Source organism: Macaca fascicularis, chromosome 13, assembly GCF_037993035.2.
Source record: "Macaca fascicularis isolate 582-1 chromosome 13, T2T-MFA8v1.1".
NCBI classification, from domain to species: domain Eukaryota; kingdom Metazoa; phylum Chordata; class Mammalia; order Primates; family Cercopithecidae; genus Macaca; species Macaca fascicularis.
Window position 1 is genome coordinate 78630580 of NC_088387.1, and position 23856 is coordinate 78654435.

The 23856-nt window shown below is 39.5% G+C and overlaps 1 protein-coding gene and 1 non-coding gene across 16 annotated transcripts in view; one reads left to right on the top strand and one right to left on the bottom strand.

The window, feature by feature from the left end:
* The window catches only part of THADA (THADA armadillo repeat containing), a 358465-nt gene that overhangs the window by 169309 nt on the left and 165300 nt on the right, over window positions 1-23856 (top strand). For all 15 annotated transcript variants that reach the window (XR_012422434.1, XR_012422435.1, XR_012422436.1 and 12 more), the window contains one exon: window positions 23125-23293. Coding sequence is in view for 12 of the 15 variants with exons in the window: in XM_065527132.2 (XP_065383204.1) it covers window positions 23125-23293 (169 nt within the window). In the remaining 3 variants the exon portion in view is untranslated. The remainder of the gene's footprint in view (window positions 1-23124; window positions 23294-23856) is intronic.
* LOC123568478 (U6 spliceosomal RNA) lies at window positions 12886-12992 on the bottom strand. Its single transcript, XR_006691853.1, has one exon. It is a non-coding gene; the product is annotated as a U6 spliceosomal RNA (small nuclear RNA).

Sequence of the window (23856 nt, forward strand, 5' to 3'; positions counted from 1 at the left end):
GAGTTCTTTCTTCTGTGACTTCTCTGGCCGTTATTTCTTTCTCTCCTCGGAGGGCTCCCTTCCTCCTGCTGCCTCTCAAACATTGATGCACCTGTTTGTCCTGCCCTCAAACCTTTTCTTTTTCACTTTGCATGCTGTTTCTGGGGTTGCTACCTATTTGTCCTGCCCTCAAACCTTTCCTTTCTCACTTTGCATGCTCTTTCTGGGGTTACTACCTGTTTGTCCTGTCCTCAAACCTTTTCTTTTTCACTTTGCATGCTCTTTCTGGGGTTACTACTCACTTACACTTACCTAGTCCTAGATCTAGAACTCATGTAGAATCACGAGTTCAACTTTCGATTGGACAGCTCCTTCTGCGCGTCCCACACACATCCGAAAGTTGAGAATTTCAGTTATCTCTGCACACTGACGTTTGAGCAGCCTTCTTTTAGGGCCTAGTACAATGTCTGATATCTTGCTCTACCTGGCTAGCTGCAGTCAGGGGACTTCTTTAAGGGAAGCATATCAGAATCAGGACTCAGGGTGACACAGAGGCTCCTCCCATTGTCAGTGACTGTGTTCATGCATGCCCAGTAACAAAGGAGCATTGGTTTAAAAAATCCGTGACTTCCAAAAGCCCTCCAGTAAGTTTGAAATTATTTGCTTTGCTTCTTACATTGATTATCATCTGTTTGAGGTAGCAAGTAGCAGGTGCTGGTACCTTTCTTTGGAGGCGAAAAGCCAAGGCCCAGAAAGAATAGACATAATATGCCCACAGTCAAAAAGTGACTCCCTAAGGAGTCAGCGCAAATTCATTTATTCGTTCACTCAACAGATATTTATTGAAAACAATATGTTTCAGGCACTAGAAATACGGTGGTGAATCAGACAGATACGGTTTTTGGCATAATGAGGTATCCTTTTTGATGATGCTTCTTATCTCTATCTTTTTTGCTCCTATTTTTTTCCATCTGATTAATGATAAATGGTAATCATTAGCAAATGTTTACTATGAGCCAGGCAATATTTTAGGACTTTACACATATTAACTCATTTAATCATGATGACAACACTATCAGGTCATTGTCCTTATTATCCCATTCCACAGAGTGGGGGAATGTTGGGCAGTAAGAACTTTTGAAATGTGTCCTACCTAGCTCATACTGCTAGTTAGTGACAAGTCGTGGATTTGAACCCAAACAATCTGGCTCTAGAACCTAGTTGTAGAGTTCTCAACTGTAGTAGTTCTCAGCATGCCAAAATTAACCTGCAGCTTTACCTAACAAACATTTGGACTGACTTTGCTTTCTTGAGATATTTCCCCCCTTGGGCATTTCGTTGGCAGTAGTCTCATTTTCTAATCTGAAATCAGGAGAAAAGGAAGAAAAACTTGCAATAAAGCTTAAGTGGTTGTGACAGGTTGCTAAATAAAACTGGCTCAACTGAAGTTTTGAGATTCTTGAGAAACACTGAGAATTTCTTACAAAAGAAATTTTCCTTATTGTAGAAAATCATGGGTCATTGCACAGTTATAAGTGTCTTAGTAAAGAGGGAATGTGGCTTGAGGCTAAGAAGCATAAAATCTTAATGAGATTATTTGTGGGCTGCTATTTATGCATAATTTTTAAACTCTTAGAAAATATGTTTTCTATCTGTCTTTAGTATGTCATCTTAGTTTCCACTGCTTTACATAATTTTGAAAATCTTTAGGGTTGCTAGAAAAAAAAACAATAATAGCAAATGTTTACATAAGAATTTAAGTTTAGAGTGTACTTTCACATATAGTAACTTGATGGTTTCTCTTTTTACTATCTTATAAACAAAACAGTCATGAGGATATCAATTCGTGTTGAAAATTTTTTAAATTGCCAGTGTTTTCTTACATAGTAATTGTAAACTGATTTGGAAAAAAAGGAAATATAAATCTGTGAAGTGTTTACATTACTGAATAGTATGAAAGGAAGGTTTTGTTACTTCAGATTGCATATAATAACTTTAGGAAACTGCTTTAATGGGTAAATAACAATAGTATCTGGTTAAGGTGTTAGTTGATTTTCTGTACTTCAAGGCTTCTGAAGTGGGTTCACACCCACCTTTGTTTGCCAGTTTTATATCTTTTGTGTACATAGCCCTATTTCTCACTTTTCATTATTATCCAAAGGTTACCAGCCAAAACCTGTGTGGATGGTACATGGAGGATGAGATGTGTCCCTTGGGGTTTTTTGCATTAGGGAAAATTCCTGATCTGGGACATTTGTGCCCTGACCACCAGCCCCCAAGAGATGCCACATTTCTGTCTACTTTAGATGGAAACTCTCAGTCCTACAGTAGGCTGTAGTAGATCTCAGTCTGAATAATCACAAAACCAAAATTAGGTGTGCCCACATTAATGAGATTTTTCTGTTCAGTCTCTATAGTATCCAGAGCATTCACAAAATATATATGTGTATGAAATCTACAGGCTGCTGTATAAATAAGCCTGCTGCCTTTTGGTTATTATAACCATACAGGAAAGAAGCATCTGTTTTAGCAGAAACTGTGGAAAAATATATCTAGGTAGCCCAGGAAAAGTTAAATTGTTACTGAAGGATGTGTCACCACAGACAAGAAAAGAATTTACAAAGCAGTGGGCAGAAAATATTTTCAGACACTAATCTGTCTTTTTGGGTGATGTGAGAGTAGCATTGGTTTGTTTCTTGCTTAAATGTTTATTCATTTTTTTTTTTCCCAGGAGAATCCCTTTTGCTCAACTTCTTTCTGGTTTGGATAAAATGAAAAGTAAAATTGACTTAATACTAGTTATAACCTGCATGAGTCTACTGAAGATAAACTTAAGAAATATAATTATTTTTTCTAGTTAAGCTTCAGGGTCATATAATTATTATAATTCAATCATTTATTATCCCCCCCACCCTTTTTTTCTGCATGATTTAAGACATCAGAATTTAATTTGTAGCCAGAATGAAAACTGGACTTAGGAAAAACTTGAGAAGACTAGAGAGAGATTTGCATTCTGCTGCATGGTTGAACATGTCTCTAAAGTAGCAGCTTTAGAATGCCATGTCCTGATAGAATTCCCCGTTGAAAGCTAGCCAGCAGAGCAGCTTCCTTGTGTCCTCCTCTTTGCCTGACCCACCGTGAAGTGTCACGAGGGCCCTAGATGTGAACCTCGGGGGCTCCACAGCCTGACAGAAGAGAACTAGTATCACTGGGCAATCCATGATCTGGCACAGAAGCCCCAGGCTGTAGATTTTGTAATTGGCCACCCACCCTGGCCCAACCTAGGATAAATATTTCTGAGTTCTAAGTAGGATGAGGAATTTAAATCCCTGTTTTTTCCTAAGTTCTTCCATAACCAATCCATGACATTGTTATGAGATCTGAGTGGAGTGCCCATGTTTGGAGAGGGAATAAAGGGAGCACATTCTGCTGCTACTAATGAATACATACTCCCGTTAACAGTCCCTTTTTCCCTAAGAATGATGCCACTGGAAGGGCCAGATCTGACTCCACCGTAGCCACTGACCCAGACCAGCTTTACCCCTAGGGTAATTGAAACCTATATTAAATGATTTGACAGGTCATAAGCAGTGCCCTCTATCCACTTAATTTTCTCAGATGCCTCCTCCATTGTGAGCTAAACCTTGGAGATTTTCGTTCTTTTAGTATATGGTTTTGATCCCTTCTAAAATGAACATCTCAGTGGGACACAAATTACTTAAAGTTATTAGTAGTCATTTATGCCATAGTATGAATTAGTTTATTTTTCTTTGGTTTTGACAGGAAGATAAATAGAATACGTTGGGGAGAAGATGTAGAACTCAAAACAAAGGGAGAAAGCAAGCTGCCACCTTTGGAAGACTGCAATGATTTCTTTCCCATTAGAATTTGCTCTCGTGTTTTTAGTGAAACAGGGCATCGTGTTTTCCATTTACCTCTACTTTCTGGCAGGGAAAGATTTGGAGTTCTTTTTACGGGTTTGACTCTTTCTTACCCCTTCTAGATGTAGTTCCATTTCCTTTCTAAGATGAAAGCTTGTCTTTGTCCCCTCCCGGAATAGTTCCAAGCAGCAGAACACAGTGAATCCTTCCAGATAAAAGACCCTGCTGATAAAATGCCAGATTGTTATCAGAGAAGCAGTGAGGGGAGTCAAATCCCTACCATTAATTACCTAGTTACAGTTTTGTTTATATCCTGTTCATTTGGGGCATGTTTTCCTTGGATGGTTTCTAGTCTATGTTCTGAACTGCAGTCTGAAGTTTGTAAAAATCCCAAAGGTCAAGGAATAGTGGGTTCCTTATTTTCTGAAAGGTTTAATGGCAAGGAAGAGAAGATCAAAGTTTCTATCTTTCATCTGGAAGGAAATAGACAAATGCTTCATTTTGGTGGTTCATTCCTCACCTCAAGCATACAAACCATAGTACGTTAGATGAAATCTGACTTCGAATACCTAGCCAAGAGGTTACCTGGAAATAGAATGACATGTATCTCTGTGAAGCCGTGAGTATCAACCAATGAATGACTAGATATCCACGCATCAAGGCCAGAGTCCAGTTGAATCTAAAATAAAACTTCTTGGTAAATGTACTTGATGCCACTGAACTGTACACTTAAAAATGGTTAAAATGGTAAATTTTAGGTTATGTAGGTTTTACCACAACAAAAATAAATATTACTTGCTTCCTGACAGCTCCAGTACTTCAGTCACAGTTGGAAATACAGTTGGACCTCATCCAGTCATTTATGGATTCAACCAACTGTAGATCAAAAACATTTGGAGAAAAAGTAAACACAGCAATAAAACATAATGCAAATGTAAAAACAATATAACATAACAACTTACGTAACATTTACATTGTATTAGGTATTATAAGTATTCTAGAGATTATTTAAGGTGTACCAGAGGATATACATAGGTTATATGCAAATACTGTAAATACTTTACATAAGGGACTTGAGCATCTCACGGATCCTAGAACCAATCCTCTGAGGATTCTGAGGGCCAGCTGTACAACATGGGTGGGCTGCATGGCCTGCATTATTTTGAATGGGATGGCTGTTGCATATGAAGCATTATGTATCCATTTAAGAACCGTGGGACTGTGAGTACCGAATACCTTAATGAACAGAAAAAGATGAAAAGACCATTTTGTCACCATCATATGAACATACTAGGAAGTTTGGGATTGGAAAAGAGCCCTTTCTGTCTTAAAAATGATTGACTCTGAACCGTGATAGCTGCCTCTTTCTACAAATGAACTGAAAGAAGTGGCCATGGGTCTCTTGATGCCTGAAATAGTAGTGCCTAAGGCTTCGATTATCAAATAGTGGTATTGAAATGTTCCACGAATAGAGATGTAGTACATCTGTGGTATCTGGCAGCCATTAAGTAGCCAAGCATATATTTCTTGACCATATTAAATTTGTATCTCACCTTACGCTGCTGTATTAGATTCTGTCCAAAACCCAACCCATCTTTACTAATAAGACTGCTGACTTATGATTCAGCCAGCCCTCTCAGCCTCTCTGGTAATGGGGTGGGGTGGTGGTGGGGTTTTTGGACTAGACTGTTGTATTTTTCTCATCAAGCCAAGAAACTTCTCAGACCCTGCAAACATGTTACCTGGTAACATAGCTACGGTATGAATTTTAGGATAGAAAGAAATAAGGGAGGGAGGAGAGAGAAAATAAAGAAAATAACCCTATGACATAGCTACAGTATGAATTTTTAGGATAGAAGAGAAGAGGGGAGAGAGGGAAATAAAGAAAATAACCTTATTTCAAATCATGAAGCTTTTTTTATCGTTAACCCCAAATGCCCTTAACTCCGAACTCTGACTAAAGATGTCTCTTTTTTCCCTGTAAGTGTGTATTAAACTCGTGCACTCATTCCTAGCGCCATTTGAAGGTTCCCTGTAAGTGTGTATTAAACTCGTGCACTCATTCCTAGCGCCATTTGAAGGTTCCCTGTAAGTGTGTATTAAACTCGTGCACTCATTCCTAGCGCCATTTGAAGGTTCCCTGTAAGTGTGTATTAAACTCGTGCACTCATTCCTAGCGCCATTTGAAGGTTCCCTGTAAGTGTGTATTAAACTCGTGCACTCATTCCTAGCGCCATTTGAAGGTTCCCTGTAAGTGTGTATTAAACTCGTGCACTCATTCCTAGCGCCATTTGAAGGTTCCCTGTAAGTGTGTATTAAACTCGTGCGCTCATTCCTAGCGCCATTTGAAGGTTCCCTGTAAGTGTGTATTAAACTCGTGCGCTCATTCCTAGCGCCATTTGAAGGTTCCCTGTAAGTGTGTATTAAACTCGTGCACTCATTCCTAGCGCCATTTGAAGGTTCCCTGTAAGTGTGTATTAAACTCGTGCACTCATTCCTAGCGCCATTTGAAGGTTCCCTGTAAGTGTGTATTAAACTCGTGCGCTCATTCCTAGCGCCATTTGAAGGTTCCCTGTAAGTGTGTATTAAACTCGTGCGCTCATTCCTAGCGCCATTTGAAGGTTCCCTGTAAGTGTGTATTAAACTCGTGCACTCATTCCTAGCGCCATTTGAAGGTTCCCTGTAAGTGTGTATTAAACTCGTGCGCTCATTCCTAGCGCCATTTGAAGGTTCCCTGTAAGTGTGTATTAAACTCGTGCACTCATTCCTAGCGCCATTTGAAGGTTCCCTGTAAGTGTGTATTAAACTCGTGCGCTCATTCCTAGCGCCATTTGAAGGTTCCCTGTAAGTGTGTATTAAACTCGTGCACTCATTCCTAGCGCCATTTGAAGGTTCCCTGTAAGTGTGTATTAAACTCGTGCACTCATTCCTAGCGCCATTTGAAGGTTCCCTGTAAGTGTGTATTAAACTCGTGCACTCATTCCTAGCGCCATTTGAAGGTTCCCTGTAAGTGTGTATTAAACTCGTGCGCTCATTCCTAGCGCCATTTGAAGGTTCCCTGTAAGTGTGTATTAAACTCGTGCGCTCATTCCTAGCGCCATTTGAAGGTTCCCTGTAAGTGTGTATTAAACTCGTGCACTCATTCCTAGCGCCATTTGAAGGTTCCCTGTAAGTGTGTATTAAACTCGTGCACTCATTCCTAGCGCCATTTGAAGGTTCCCTGTAAGTGTGTATTAAACTCGTGCACTCATTCCTAGCGCCATTTGAAGGTTCCCTGTAAGTGTGTATTAAACTCGTGCACTCATTCCTAGCGCCATTTGAAGGTTCCCTGTAAGTGTGTATTAAACTCGTGCACTCATTCCTAGCGCCATTTGAAGGTTCCCTGTAAGTGTGTATTAAACTCGTGCACTCATTCCTAGCGCCATTTGAAGGTTCCCTGTAAGTGTGTATTAAACTCGTGCACTCATTCCTAGCGCCATTTGAAGGTTCCCTGTAAGTGTGTATTAAACTCGTGCACTCATTCCTAGCGCCATTTGAAGGTTCCCTGTAAGTGTGTATTAAACTCGTGCACTCATTCCTAGCGCCATTTGAAGGTTCCCTGTAAGTGTGTATTAAACTCGTGCACTCATTCCTAGCGCCATTTGAAGGTTCCCTGTAAGTGTGTATTAAACTCGTGCACTCATTCCTAGCGCCATTTGAAGGTTCCCTGTAAGTGTGTATTAAACTCGTGCACTCATTCCTAGCGCCATTTGAAGGTTCCCTGTAAGTGTGTATTAAACTCGTGCACTCATTCCTAGCGCCATTTGAAGGTTCCCTGTAAGTGTGTATTAAACTCGTGCACTCATTCCTAGCGCCATTTGAAGGTTCCCTGTAAGTGTGTATTAAACTCGTGCACTCATTCCTAGCGCCATTTGAAGGTTCCCTGTAAGTGTGTATTAAACTCGTGCACTCATTCCTAGCGCCATTTGAAGGTTCCCTGTAAGTGTGTATTAAACTCACGCACTCATTCCTAGCGTCATTTGAAGGTTCCCTGTAAGTGTGTATTAAACTCGTGCACTCATTCCTAGCGTCATTTGAAGGTTCCCTGTAAGTGTGTATTAAACTCGTGCACTCATTCCTAGCGTCATGTGAAGGTAGTTATGAGCCATTCATTACGACTTCAATACCTTTCACATACTTAAATTTAGTGTTTTCTTTAGAAAAGGCTAGAAAATATAGGGACTTAGGAAGAAGTTAAGGTAAACTTAAAATATATAAAGCTCACTTTGAGTGAAAACGAGTAAAAACAAGCCCTGACCTTCTCAGAGGTAAGAAAAGTTGAAAGTAAATGTATTCTTTAGGAAATAAAGACTTTGCCAAGAATAGCATGGTTAGTTAAAGCAGTCTGGTGTGGAATGTGTGTCTTTTAAAAAATAAGATTTATTTTCTTCTTGACTAATAGTTTTGTCAGAAGAATCATTTGAATAATAAATGAAATGCTTTGAAGTATATAGGGGAATGGAGAACTTTTCTGTGACTTGTACGAACTGGTGATACAGATTATAAACTAAGTGACGCCAAATTCCACCAGTTTACCCAGGATCTGAACACTAGCAAATGTAGTCAAAGACATAGAAATCTCCTGATGAAATCATGAAAATGGACAGAAGTGATCCAGATTGTTTAATTTCTTTTGAAATGTTATATTTATTAGATTTTAGCACCCAAAAGTTAAACAGTATTGAATTTCACACATAGCACTTTATTTTTAATCGTAGGTTGAAGGTTATGCACTTGGCATGACTGAAGAGTGACTCATACATTTTGCACCGACTTTATTAGTAGTAGTAGTATTTTGATAGGCAAGGAGGAAAGCCGGGGAGTAAGATGATACCGACTTGAGGCTAAATTTGTTAATTGATCGAACTCAGAAGTCATGAATGTCACTTAATTTTCTTCTTTTTATATTCATGTGTATATCCCCTGTGAAGACTTTGAATGCTACTCATGTTTAAAATCCAACATAAAATACCATCTGATCATCAAAATTGGCAGTGGGAATTAGCAGTATTTTCTTCTAGTTAATGTTTCAAACTCTGCCACAGCTAAAATCTCATCACCTGGACACTTTGAAAGATGTGATCAGTATTCTTTATTGACATGTTTTCCATCTTAAAACACAATCACCATGAAATTAATATACTAAGTCTTGGTCACAATCCAGGGAAAGACTTGAAGGTAATGTGACTCTTCTCATAATTAGTAACCTAATTAAATGCTAGAGGGCTTCAGCTATATGGTAAGGTACCATGCTTCTGAACAAAGATACCACCACCATGGAAATTGTATACTTGTAACACTAGTATATTTTTAATTAGTGGCAGGGTATAGGTGTGTGTAATCAGTTTTGTTTCATCTTCTAACTTTGCACAGCAGTCTCCATTGTGCATTCATTTGGAATATATTGAAGAATAATCCACTGATTTAGCTTGTGTTTGTCAGAATTTAGGGTGACTAAAACTGGTATGAGTTGAAAATTACCTTTACACGATGGAATAAGCAAACTAAAAGGCTGTTCAAAATATTAGAAAGCAGGTTTGCCGGGCGCGGTGGCTCAAGCCTGTAATCCCAGCACTTTGGGAGGCCGAGACGGGCGGATCACGAGGTCAGGAGATCGAGACCATCCTGGCTAACATGGTGAAACCCCGTCTCTCCTAAAAATACAAAAAACTAGCCGGGCGAGGTGGCGGGCGCCTGTAGTCCCAGCTACTCGGGAGGCTGAGGCCGGAGAATGGCGTGAACCCGGGAGGCGGAGCTTGCAGTGAGCTGAGATCCGGGCACTGCACTCCAACCTGGGCGGCAGAGCGAGACTCCGCCTCAAAAAAAAAAAAAAAAAAAAAAAAAAAAAAAAAAAAAGAAAGCAGGTTTAATCTAATCAAGAATGTGGGAGGGGAATCTTTTACCTTAATAACCACTACAAAATCATACCGCTCAATACAGCAGGTGAGTTTATTAAAGCTGGCCCAACAAATTTGGCATCACTTGGTTGAGTAATTGGAGCTGTCAATTGTCCTTAAAATTAATAAAATCGCATTTCTTTTAATATGTGCTATTGTTCTTCACTTCTATGGTGGTAAAAATATCAGAGATGGGGAACACTCATTTTTGCAACTAGCACAGGCTCTGCAGTGAGACAGACTTGACTTTGAATTCCAGCTTACACATTCATTCCCTTTGTGAGCTTGGGCAAGTCAGTTAACTTCTCTGAGCCTGTCTAGAACATGTGAAAGATTCAGAACATTGTCCTAAAAAATATATATATTTTTTTTAATTCTTGTGTGATTGTTAGGATTTAAATGTTTATTGATTTGATTTTTTAAAAGAGCACAAGGAAACATTAATTCTGATTGTAAAAGTTTAAAGGAAATAGCTGGGCTTGTTTAATTTGAGGAAGAGAAGACTTGAGATGTTTTGGAGATGGAGCTGGAGGCTACGAAAGCACAACAGGATGTGTAAGTTAACTTATCTAATGTATATGAAAGGTTATTCTTTTAAAAACAACTTTATTGGGGGTATAATTTGATGTAAAATAAACTGCACATGTTTAAAGTATACAATTTGATATTTTTATATACCCATAAAACCATCATCACTGTCATGGTAAGAAACATAGCCATCGCCCTTTGTAATCCTTACTCAACCTCCCCTTCCCCACCTCCCTGGCAATGATTGTTTTATGTTCTGTCACTATAGATTAATTTGCATTTCCTAGAATTTTAAGTAAATGGAATCATACAGGATGCATTCTATTTTGTCTGGCTTTTTCACTCAGTATAATTATTTTGAGATTCAGCCATGTTGTTAGGTGTATCCGTAGCTTGTTTCTTTTTATTGCCAAACGGTATTCGATTATATGGATATACTGCAATTTGTGTACTCAGCTGTTGAACGACATTTGTGTTGTATCCATCAACTAGTAACAAATAACTTGCTAGGAACAATCATGCACGAGTCTCTTTGTGGACTTAGGCTTTCATTTCACTAGTGTAGATACACAGGAATTGAACAGGTGAGCTAAATGGTGAGTGTATATTTAACTTGTTAAGAAACTGCCAAATTGTTTTCCAAAGTGATTATACATTCGCACTAGAAGAGTATGAGAATTCTAATTGTTGCATATCCTAGCCAACACTTGGTATGCTCAGTCTTTTTAACTTTAGCCTTTCTAGTGAGTATGTAGTAGTATGTCACTGGGGTTTTAATTTAAACTTCACTAATGTCTAAGGATGTTGGGCATCTTTACATGTATTTGGCATTCATATATCTTCTTTGCTGAAGTGTCTGTTTGAAACTTTGACGCAGTTTTTCTGTTAGGTTGTTTGCTTTCTTTTCTCCTCTCTCTCTCTCTTTTTTTTTTTTTTTTAAGAGATGAGATCTTGGAAAAAAAAAAAAGAGAGAGAGAAATGAGATCTTGATCTGACAACCTAGCTGGAGTGCAGTGGTACAGTCACAGCTCACTTTAGCTTCAACCTCCCAGGCTCAAGCAATCCTCCTACCTCAGCCTCCTGAGTAGCTACGACTACAAGCACATGCCACCATGCCTGGCTATTTTTTTTATTTTTTGTAGAGACGGGGTCTCGTTTTGCCCAGGCTGGTCTCGAACTCCTGGCCCCAAGCAATCCTGCTGCCTCAGTCTCTCAAAGTGCTGGGATTACAAGTGTGAGCCATCATGCCTGGTTTTGTTTTCTTACTATTCTGAATATATTTTGGATGCAAGTCATTTAGGCATAGATTTCTCTCTTTTCCCTGGCATGTAGAACCAGAAAAACAAAATTAAATTGCAGCAAGTATAATTATACTGTATAAGGAAGTATTTTTTTGACTGGCAGTGTAAACATGGGCACAGGGATAACCAAAGGAGGATGTCAGACTTTCTCAGGGGGTATTTAAAAACTGACTGGCAATAGTCTATTGGGATACTGTAGGCATGCTGAAATATGACTCAACTTACCTAATTGCAATTTTCATTTGAGAAAAGGTACCTTGAATGAATCTATTGCTAGTATCCCAATATCTGTGCTCTTTTGTGTCATTTTTCCAGGCCAAAAAAAAAGCAGTTTTTTGGAATTTTTGAAAACTTTCCTTTATTATTTTTAAAAATTCATTCTTTCTGGTTTTAGCTTGAAGTGTTTCTGTGAAACATGAGGAGGGTCATTCAGGGGCATTAATTAGCTTTAGCAAAAACAAATTGCAGTCTCTGCAAAGCAATCAAATTAAAAGAAATACTCAAATTTCTCTCATATAGTAGTAGCACCAATCGTTTTAGCTGATGGCATTGGGAAGATTCATTTAACCCTCTGTAGATGCAAAATAATTAATGAGATTCTAGAGAAGAGGTTCTACATGATGAAAGGGGTTGGAGTGATTGTAGCCCTCAGAAGAGTAAAGGGTGCTTTCATGACGGGATTCCAATAGAGTTAATGAAGGGTTTTCCTGTGTGTAGAAAACACTGGTCATTTGTTCTCCAACTCCACAGAGGCTCAAACTAGAGAAAATTGGCTCCAACTATAGAAAGATTGAGTATGGTTAGTGTTAGATAGAAAACTTTTATTATTATCATCAATATTATGAGATTAAGCAATGGAGCAAGAGAGGTCATAATGATATTGTAAAATAAAAAAGATAGCTATCTGCCTGGAATGTTTAAATGTCCATGATTGAATTTTGTTATTGAAGGGGACTTCGGAGATCATTTATTCTAATATGCGTTTACAGATGAGGATGTGAAAGGACATTACGTAACTTGCTGTGGCCACATTGTTAGATACTCATATTTTAATCTGAGGATGTCTTAAAAGTAGCCTTGCGTAAGAGACACAAAGGAAACCGTGTAAGTGCTTCTGCTTCACAGCAGGTTTCACTTCACCAAAAAAGTCGCTTAAAGCTGATGACTGTGTATTTCTTCTAAGCCCAAGAAGATTCTGCCAATGTGCTGACATGTATGTGTCTTTTCTTGTCGTTACTATGGTTCAAGATTTTTATTCTTGGGCAATTCAAACTTGTCTTTAAATAAATACCATACTTTGCTCAGGGGCCAACCTAATCTTCTCGGTATCGTTCCAATTTTAGTGTATGTGCTGCCGAGGCAAGCACAAAATTAATACTATACTTTGAATGACTGTAAGTTATTTGACCTGAGGTGATCAGTACTGAGAGAGGACATCAGGGGACACTGCCACAGCATTTGTGGAACCTGTCGCAGTCTGACGTGGGGTTCTTCATAAACTGTTGGTTGATGGCTGCAACTTGGTGGATGACTTACTTCAAAGTCCTGGTGACTAATTTGCCTTCGTTAAAGTTAATATTGAATAAAGCTTTAGGCTTTATTTTGTTTAACACTAGTTAGAGCAGTAGGAAACATATTTAGATAGTTCCTTATGTATGAGACCTGCAAATATGCATTCCAGCCATTAAAATTCATGGGATAAATTGCCTCTAAAGGTTTCCTCATTCATTATCACAACCAAAAGAATTGGTACAAGGCATTTTAGTTGGTTGTGGTTACATTGTATTTGGGAATTCATCTTTCTTTTTATGTTCCCACTAGACTATCTAGAGTGAAAACCCACATACATTTATATAATATTATGTACTTTATTTTAAAGGGTTTATCTGAGTACTAAAAATGAGAGAAAATGTTTTCAAGTACCTAGCACATTGCCTGGCGTCTTGCAGGCACTCAGTAAATATTCCTGCCTTCACTTCCTTTTTTCCTTCCTTCCTTTTAGTATGGATATCAGAATCTTTTAGAAATGTAACAGATTATTGTCAAAAAGGGAAGTTAATAGAATTGGTCTATGTTGAGCATTCCCTTGACTCACAGGATATTTAGATTGTCTAAGATTTTAATAACATTTCAGAGATAATCACCTGAAAAGTTAAATTGGTCAAAGAAAAATTTACTCAGCACCTATGATTTGTCCAGTCAGTCTTGGACTAGAATTAGAGTACTTTGAATACCAGAATAAAAATATGTATTTAATGTGACTATAGAGAGCTATCATAGGTTCTAGAAAATTTGAAAGCTAAAAAAAAAGTTTTTTAATGGCAATAAAAACATTCCTTTCTAAACCTTCTATCTATATATAGTAGGGTTATATATAATAGGGTTTAAAAAATAAGATGGTAAATTCTCTCTATTCCTTTGTATAGTATCTTAAAATGACTACCCATTCCTGTGTTTGTGAACTGAAAAATCAATCACTGTAAATATGGAATCTCTTGCGCTAAAGGATAATGGTGTGAGTTTCAACTGTATTAAATCACTTTGAGAACTTGGCCTTTGAGCAGTCGACACCAAAAGAAAGCCAGCCTGTTATTGATTTCTCAGACCCATCCACTGCCTGCAAGGAAAGGAGGAGACATGCTGAGAGGTCAAGTGTTATTGTGTTCAGCCCCCTTTAAAGAGTCAGTGGCTGCCTGAATGTGCTCATTTCTTGGTTGTTTGTGGAGGCTAAGCAGAAACATTGTGAAGGGTTTCACGATTGGGAGGAATGTGCAGCTCTTTCATTCAGTCTGCATATGCAGCAGCCCTTACATGCAGCTCATCCCAGCCCAAGAAACGCGAGGGTAGATCCGGAATGCTGTTGCAGCTGTTGCATGAGGAGAACAGTAGACCAGAGTGTGGCTCATTGGTACAGGGTTAGAGAGAAACCCCTCAGATAGACTGGGAGGGAAGATTATGCCAAATTTTCAAACTAAGTCTAGCAGTTATTTTTATTTGCTTAGGAAAGATGATTCCTTTTTATTTTCTAGGGCTCCCAATGTCTTTGTATGTACTTTGCTATAAAGTCTTTTCCATGTTTTTCCCAGAGTCGGGAAAGAGTTATTGCTAAGGTATAGCACATTTTAGTGCCCCTGAGAAGAATCTCCTTCCCAGCTGTCTAAAACATTTGGTTGGGATCTGAAAAATTTAGTTTCAAATTGTATTTGTTGTCGTCTCAAAAAATGACGAAACATTTAAATGAAATTTCAGATGAAATGTAATTTTCATACTTTATCTCTACATTTTGATCAGCAAGTAACCAGAAATTAGCATTCAGAAATCATGCATCTTTTCGTTTATTTAAGAATATTTATAATTGTGAACAATTAAAGCACATTGTTTAGAGAGCTTTTAAAGTAACAACCAAATTGTATACCTTCACCCCTCCGTGCTGGAAAATTTCCTTGCCTTATTTCCTAGCACTGAAAGGGATGGTATGAATCAAGTAGCCATAGCCATTGCACCTGCCAGGCCTGTATTTCTGCCACGTTAGGTTGCTGAGTGCTGTGCCTGTTTCTTGCAGGGGCAAGTGGAGGGATGTCCAGATGATGGAGGCTGATTTCTAGCTCCCAGCAGCTGACATTTCAGTCTGGAGTTATTAGCCTGTGGCCTGTCAGCCTGGGTCACTGGGAGGCAGTGTGAAGGTGACCTCAAAAGCATGCTTCTCTGAGGCTTAGATTCTGTGGTTGGGCTTGTCTCAAGTGGTCACACAGTACAGTTTTTAGATGTTCTGTTGTGGCTTATTGTTGGCATTTCTTCATAATTTTTTTTAAGGGTTTAATGTGTTGCTTAGAATTAATTTGCAAAAAGAGCTTTGAGCTGCCCGATAGATAACGTATTTAAACATTCTACTTGAAGTTACTTTGTGTGTCTGGAAATGTGCAGTATTTAGCTTAGCTACTGTCCACGGCTCTTGTTTTCTCCTTACTACCCAAACCAAGGATTTTTAAAAAATCAAACTTTAAAAGCCCCGAACTCATTACTCTTCCAGGAAATATATTTGAATAAAGAAATCCCTGAGCTATGCAGAGGGCAAGATTATAGTCAATGCAATTTTTATGTGCTAGTGATTTGAGTTGTAAGAAAAGGAGCAGCTAGTTCGGGTGGTGGTGGAGGAACAGCTAGTTCTGATGAGCAGTTAGTTCTGATGAGTGAAATATTGGCATAGGAAGAACAACTAGAGAATCTGGCAACCTTGGCCATCACTGAACTCACCTGAGAGTGTGGAAAAGGGCTTCAGCAATGCCACATTTATAACAAAAACATATTTAATAGTTACAGGACATGCAGAAATATCTGCTTTTTCCAATTCACTGGATACAAACTTTGTGTGTGTGTGTGTGGTTTCTCTCTTTTATGCACGCACACATACCCACACATACATGTTTTCCTGAAGGCGAGATTTAAAACTATGAACCACACACAACAAAAAGGAAAAAGAAATCTTGGTATAATAGCAGTAGAGTAGACAGAAAATAGACTTGGGCCCTGGACCTGGAGAATAAAGCTAATGGGCTTCACATAAACAAGTGAATAGGCCCTAGAGAAACTCAAGCCTCCTCTCCTTTCCAGCTCATTTAGAGGGGAAGGAGGAGGGCAGGCCTTTGTGAGCACTTGGAGCCTGTTTGGTACAGGCCAGGCCCTGTTTCCTCAGCCAGTTGTTGAGACAAAGAGCACTAGAGAAAAACAATTTGTAAAGTGTATAAAGGTTTTATTTTCAAATTATTCCACCTGCCTGTCTTCTAGACATTTTATTTTCATGCATTATTTCATTTAAACTTCACAACAGCCCTATGAAATGAGCATTCTTCCTTTTCCCCATTTATAGAAGGTACAAACTTAGGTTTACTGACTTATCTAAAGTCACACACTGGTAAGTGTCAGAAGTCAGATGTAAACTTAGGTCTGCTGGATTCCAGAGCATGTTCTTAAGTCCCTGTCCTATGTGCTCCGTGATAAAGAACTATGAAGACCCTGTTTCTGTTCTCAAAGTCATTTCAGTCTAGCAGACATGATGATGCCTGAGAGCTACTGTTGGGAAGGTAAGTGAGATGCACTGGCTGCTATGGCAGAGCTAAATATGCAATTGCAGTAGGCAGAGGGAAGGAAGTGATTGATTCTGATCACAGGAGGTACAGTAAAGTTTCACAAAAAAGGTAATACCTTAGCAGAGGCCAGGCATGGTGGCTCATGCTTATAATCCCAGCACTCTGGGAGGCCAGAGTGGGAGGAGCACTTGAGGCCAGGTGTATGAGACCCTGTCTCTACTTAAAAAAAAAGAAAAAGAAAATCAGCTAGGCCTGGTGGCATATGACTATCATCCCAGCTACTCAGGAGGCTGAGGTGGGAGGATCACTGGAACCCAGGAATTCAAGGCTGCAGTGAGCTATGATCTCGCCACTGAACTCCAGCCTGAGTGACAGAGTGAGACCCTGTCTCTAAACAAAAATGTAATACCTTAGCATAGTTAGAAGATGAAGAGGAATTCCCTCTTCAGTACAGGAGTAAAAGCACAAGAGTAAAAGGACATTACTCTAGTGAGAATGAACTGGAATGTGCAAACGCTAGTTGGCTTGCCAAAACATATATAGAAAGAAAGATTTTTTGAAAGTAGTATAATCCAGAGCCTCAGCCTGCTGTGTCTCACCCAGCCTTTAGAGATGGCCTGTTAAATAGGGTTGTCTCAACTTTGGCTTGTCAGTAGATGACCATTTCCCAAGAGCTGACAGCTGTGCTGTAGGACAAACAGACCATAGTGGTATGGCTGGCATTCTTGAGTAACTTTAGTGAGAGGTTTTAGGGGGTGTGTTGGCAGGGTGGGATCAGGGTCAGACATAGCTTTTTTGAACTCACCCCACCTTGGAAGATGCTAACTGCTTGGTTAAGTAGGGCCATCTAGAGCAAGTGGATGGCCCTTTTCATCACTGACAGAAGTTTGGGGGCCTCTGTTTTGTACATGATATAGCCTCACCTGAAAAATAAGAATCAGGACTGGAGGTGGGTCAGGAAATGGGGAGGAACTGGGGGAATGTTAATTATGTTAATGAGGTAGGATGGAAGGGGATATTGGCTGGATCCTGAAGCCATTTGGAGACTTTGAAGCCTCTGGTTCCTGTGACATACGGGGACTCACCCAATGCTACTGAGACTTAAAGTTCCCTCAGTTCAAAAACACCTCCCCCATGTTGCCTACAAAGTTTCTCTCAGCCACTCTGGCTTGTCAGATTTAAATGAGGTACCACCTACAGAGCCTGGTCTTTAATAAATGCTCAGGAAATGTTAGCTATTATCAGCATCATCTTTGTTGTTCTGCTTCGCGGTCTACAAATTAGAGACTGGTTGGTTCTCTAAGTCGTTCATACCTTAGTGTGATTAGGTTGAATGTTTGGAAACATTTGGCTTTTCCAAGGCTCTGGGGATTTTGAGGCAACTGCATTCTAAAGTCTTACAAAGACTGAATTTTGTAGGTAGACAGACCCTAATTAAAATGCGGACTTTATGCTAACTTTATGACCCAAAGTATGCTGGGAAACCTCACTCTGTTCATCTTAAAATAGGGATAATGACACTGACCTTGGGATGCAGATTAATGAAATAATTAAAATAGTGTATCTAAAGCACCTAGCCAGTCCCGGCACATACTAGTAACTTAATCTCAGTTCCTTTCCTTTTGTCTGGATGCCCTGAGGGACAGTTTGGGTTCACATAGGGAAAGGCACAGGTCTGGGGAAGGACTTCTTTCTTGCCAAACCCAAGCGCTCTCTGCCTCTCCCCACCTCTCCCCACTTAGGCAGAGCTGGGCATGATCACCTAGACTAGTACTCGCACACACAGGTGTCGCACTTACACAGCAGCAGCAGCTTGTGTTTACTTCTCATGGCCTGAGAATCATTGGCTGGTTCTTCTGTGTTCCACACTAGACTGTTAAGTTCCTTGTGGCCTAGGCAGTGGTTTTCTCTCCGATTCTCTGGTACCTGACCAAGTGTGTGCTTGTGCTAGGTACTCAGTAGACGTCCCTACAGATGTGGGTGGGCAGAGGCAGTTTTGGTGATGTATAGCCGCTTTCCTTTGAAATCTTTCAGAAAAAAAGAACACATTGTGATGGTAGATATGAAACAAGAACACGTAGAAAAAGCTTAGCCCTCACTCTGTGAAAGGTGGTGAAGTCAGCATGATCTCAGCTCAATGGTCCTTTTTTTTGCTGAGAGTACTGCATTCTGAACTCCTCTGGGTTCCTCAAGTGTTAAGCTCAAGTGTGTATTTCACCCTCATTTGAAGGTCCTTTATCTGTTCCAGAAAGTTGTTTCAGCTCTGCCTCCCACTTGACTTTTCTGTGCCACTCTACAGCTGTGTATGTCTGCATGGGTACACTGATTTGTGATGAGCAGACTGTATGTCACCTCTAAGCTGGTGGTTCCCTGTGAGCAGTGTTCTCCACTGCTATGTCACATGCAGCAGAGCACACACCTGACAGCCACATTGTGTTGTCATTGATGTATGCGACAGAGCAGCAGGAGGTTCCCCACCTGGGTCTGGGAAACTCCCTCCTCAAGGGTTTTGGATGTGTGTCACGAACCTGAAACTGTATGGGAAATTGTGTGTATATGTTCATAAATATATTCCTCTTGTGAGAGAGTTCATAGTTTACATTAGTTTCTGAAATATTTTCGTTATCCTTAAAATGTTTAAAAAAAAACAAAACACTCATTTAGAAATTTTCCACATATGTATAAATTACAGTTTGTGTTTTTGTTAGCTAGGAGATATTTTTATGCTCCCTTGATTTCCAGGTGTGAGCTACAGGTTGAGTAGCCAGAGAGCTCTGGGTCACAGTCTGGCCTGAGCGCTACTTACACATCCTGGACTTAGCCCTCGGAGTTTTCACTGAGCCCTTCTGAGCTTCATTTTATTTTTCATCTGTTAATTTAGGTTCATAATGCCCTTTTGTCCTACAGGGAAGTTGCATAGTAAAGAGATCACAAGTGTGCAGGTATTTTATCAACTGTCAAGTGCTGTACAATTGTGGGATGCAAGTATTCTTATTAAAAATGTATCATGTCTCGGTCAGGCACGCGGTCGCTCACACCTGTAATCTCAGCACTTTGGGAGGCCGAGGTGAGCAGATCACGAGGTCGGGAGATCGAGACCACCCGTCTCTACTAAAAATATGAAAAACTAGCCGGGCAAGGTGGCGGGTGCCTGTAGTCCCAGCTACTCGGAAGGCTGAGGCAGGAGAATGGCATGAACCCGGGAGGAGGAGCTTGCAGTGAGCCAAGATTGCGCCACTGCACTCCAGCCTGGGTGACAGAGTGAGACTGTGTCTCAAAAAAAAAAAAAATAAAAGTGTCATGTGTTATGTTACACAGTGTTGAGGACATGGTAGGCAGTCAATAAATATGTGATTAAAATGAACATAGAAAGGGTTTATTGACGTGAGAGGGCTAGAAGTTTTAAGACACTGGTGTCTGTACCTTGTAGATTCTGTGGAGGACCTAGTATTCAGGCCTAGAACACAGCTTAGGGCTATTAGAGGGACTGATTTTCAAGGAATGTTAAAAGTAGAAATGACCTTTGAGACCTTAAGTGTATTTTTTTCTTTTATGGAAGAAACTTAGAGAGACAGGGGCTATCCCACTTATTTCAGAAGGGCTTGAGACTCTTCCTCACCGCTTTTAATGGTGGCCAAAAAAAGACCTTCTTTGCCTTCATATTATCAACATGTTGTCTTAACTTTTTAAAGCAGCATAGAATTCACCACATGTTCTTAATTCTCTTCCTGGGGCCACTTATAGGCCTGCAATTCTTGAATATACTGATGCTATTACTAGACACAGGCACAGTGCACTGTAAAAACTTGGAATTTCTGAAGTCCTTCCTACTTGGAGTGTTCTCTTAGACATCACGTCAGACCACTGGGTAGAAAGCATTGCCACCATTCTCAACTGTACTGATACTCAGAGAGGTTTCTGTGACTTTTGCAAGTCACAGAACTCAGTGTCCAAAGCAGAATGAAAATCCAGGTGTTCTAATTTTCTATTCTTATAGCTACTAGATTCTAAATGTGCTCCTCAGACCCCCTCCCTGCCCCCAGTAGGTGACAAAACAGTAACCTAGAAATTTTTTTCTTAGTGTTTACATATATATGTATAAATTTGTCTATGACCTAATCTTTCCATCTAAAGAATTTGTGATGGAATATTTAACCATTGCTTTATAATGAATGTTACTTAATTAAATATTACTTCAAGAATTGGCTTCTTTTTTGGTAATTGTGTTACTTTTTTGAGGAGAAGTTTTGTTTTGCTTTTTAACCTTGTTGTGTGCATTTGGAAACTACCCTAACACAGGGTATCCAAAAGCAGAAAATACTGGCACTTTTCCCACTTTCCATTCTTCCTCTTGTATGGATGCCAGAATCCTTTGGGAAATCATCATTTACAAAAGTCAGGAGCAAAAGGAGGGGCACTCTTTAGTGTACAGTCACTGCTAATTGGAAACTAAACATCTGTAACCATGTCAGAGTTATTTGTATTTGAAAAGAAACATTTATATACAAGAGCCCTTTCGGTAACATAAAACACACTGTAACACAAAGTGTGTGCATTGGAGAGGTGGGTGACAGACAGAAAGGGAAGCTTCCGACAAATGACTGTGCCATACTAAGTGAGGTGATTTGCTAATTAAATCTCAAAACATTTTCAGAGTTTTTTTTTTTTTTAATCAAGTGAAGTTTCTCCCTGACCCCTCCCTCATCATTTCCTATAGACCAAAGCAAACATTTTTCTGCATTTGCCAGTTACAGATTAAACATTTAATCATTTAAAAAGAATAAGTGAGAAAATGAATGAGTTGTGGGAACTGTCACAACTACTGTAACCATAGCTCTCTGTTTTCCCACAGATAATGTGGGGTGACCTCTTCTCCGTCCTGAAACTGTGCTGCAGGACCTACCTGACAGACAGAACTGTCTTAGGGGGAAAATAGCATATATATTTTTTAAACTCACCCCATACTTCTTTCTCCTCTTCCCCTACCTCCCCCAACACCATGATGAAATTCTGCTCCGACTATTCTAGTTGTACAGAAATTGTATCTGTATTTCTTTTGGCATATTAGAATAAACGTTGGCGATAACCTCTAAGGTATTAGAAACATTGCTATTGTAGGGCCCTGTCCCTCTACTCCTGAGCCAACATGGCCATGTAGACCTAATGGCCTGATTCTTACCAAGTAATTCCTTCATGAACACAGATTAATTTTGAAGAAAGTCAAGAGGCCATCTCTTTTCCCCTGCAGAGTCTACCATCTTCTGACCTTCCCTATTCTTGTCATCTAAGACATTTCTGTAAGTTGAGTTACTTTTTAATTGCATGAAAAATCATGAAGTCTTGAGTGTTCTAGTCAAGAACTTATTTAAGCTGGTACTTAGCATATTGGACTTTCCTCTCAATCTCATATCTGTGAAGACTTTTACTTTACTCTCAATCAATCAATCTCATATCTGTGGAGGCTTTAAAGTGCACAGTTTCAACAAAATGGTTATGGCCTTTCAGGTTCTGAGTGTTTATGAAGATGACTTGTAGATGACCTGCCTTTACAATGACCTTTCTAGAATCTCAAAATAACCCTTGTCCACGACTTTCACTATTTAAGAACTGGCTTTTATTCCAGCTCTTTGGGTATGAGTCAGCCCAGAGGCAAGGATTTGGTGATTTGAAGGTCCATCTCTTGTTCTCTTAACAATTAGTTCAGACCATGGACTATGCTCTTTGTGGCACTCCCCAGTATGGCCTATCCCACTTCTCAGCCTTAACTTTTACTGTTATTCATGAACCTCTGCATTATTCAAACACATCTACCTACACCTTGAGTATTTCTAGTCTTGCTTTATACCACTTTGCCCTTGGTTGAAATGACTTCAGATCTTTCTTGGCCTACTTGAATCATGCTTGCTTTCCTGAGTTCCATCCTTCTTCTGATTTTCTATAGTCATAATGTCAAGATCACTTGCTTCTCACTTTTCGTATACTGTCTCATACTTTTGGTCATTTTTTCAAATATACTTTTCCTCTGGCCAACCAAAGTATGGGCTCTTCAAAGACAATGGTGACTGTCTTATTTTTTATGGCACTTATCATGGTGCTTTTGCTTATCATAAATACCCAATAAATAGTTAACGAGTAAGTTGTTTTTTGATACTACCTGTTTATTGTGTTATTCCCAAGCCTGTCTATGTTTAATCTCCGTGATAAAGAATTATAGGTGCTAACGATGTTTTTAACCAAAGCAAAGTCACCTGTAGAACTAATGCAGATACAAAACATCATTTGGAATAAGGAGCAACTCCTGTCTCCCCGTAACCCCTGAATGTTCCAGCCCATGCTAGATAGAATGTAAGTATATACAAAGACAGATGTAGAGATGACTGTTGAATGGTCTTGTGTTTTTATTTCTCCCCAGGTGTGGTCACTCACCTGTCTATCACTCCCGTGAAATGGCAGCTCGTGCCTTGGTCCCATTTGTTATGATAGATCACATTCCTAATACCATTCGAACTCTGTTGGCCACACTCCCCAGCTGCACTGACCAGTGTTTCCGGCAAAACCATATTCATGGGACACTTCTCCAGGTAAGTAAAGTTGCTTTGTGTGACTTCTGTCAAACACCATAAGATGAACTCTGGTTTCTCATGTACTGTTAGCTGGTGAAGATTTGATACACAGCCTCTTAACTTTGTAGAACTTTTTTTCTACTTCTGAAAGATCAGGTATCTCCTAGTTATGCTTTTTTCATCCCAAATATCACTACAGTGTTACATTGTGATTCTCTCAGATTATCTTTTGCAATAAATCCCGTGTTTTCTACAGTATACTTTCTCCCACTTGGCCTTACCTCTGTGAGCCAGATAAAACTTTGTCTTTTCCATCACGTATGCCTGCAAAACATTCTGGGCTACTACTTATTCAGAGTAAAACTGGAAGCTACCTTGAGAGAGGTTAACCTAAGAGGCACAGGAAGAGTTATACACATCAGGGAGAGTTTGCCCTGTGGCACAGCACCTTAGTACATGGAAGTATTGAACCTTTCCTGTTTTCTCTGTGCTACCAAAAAACCTTATTATTTTGAACAAATGTACAAGTTTTTTGTTTTTAACCTAACACTTCTTCTAGAAAAAAGTAACATACAAAAAAT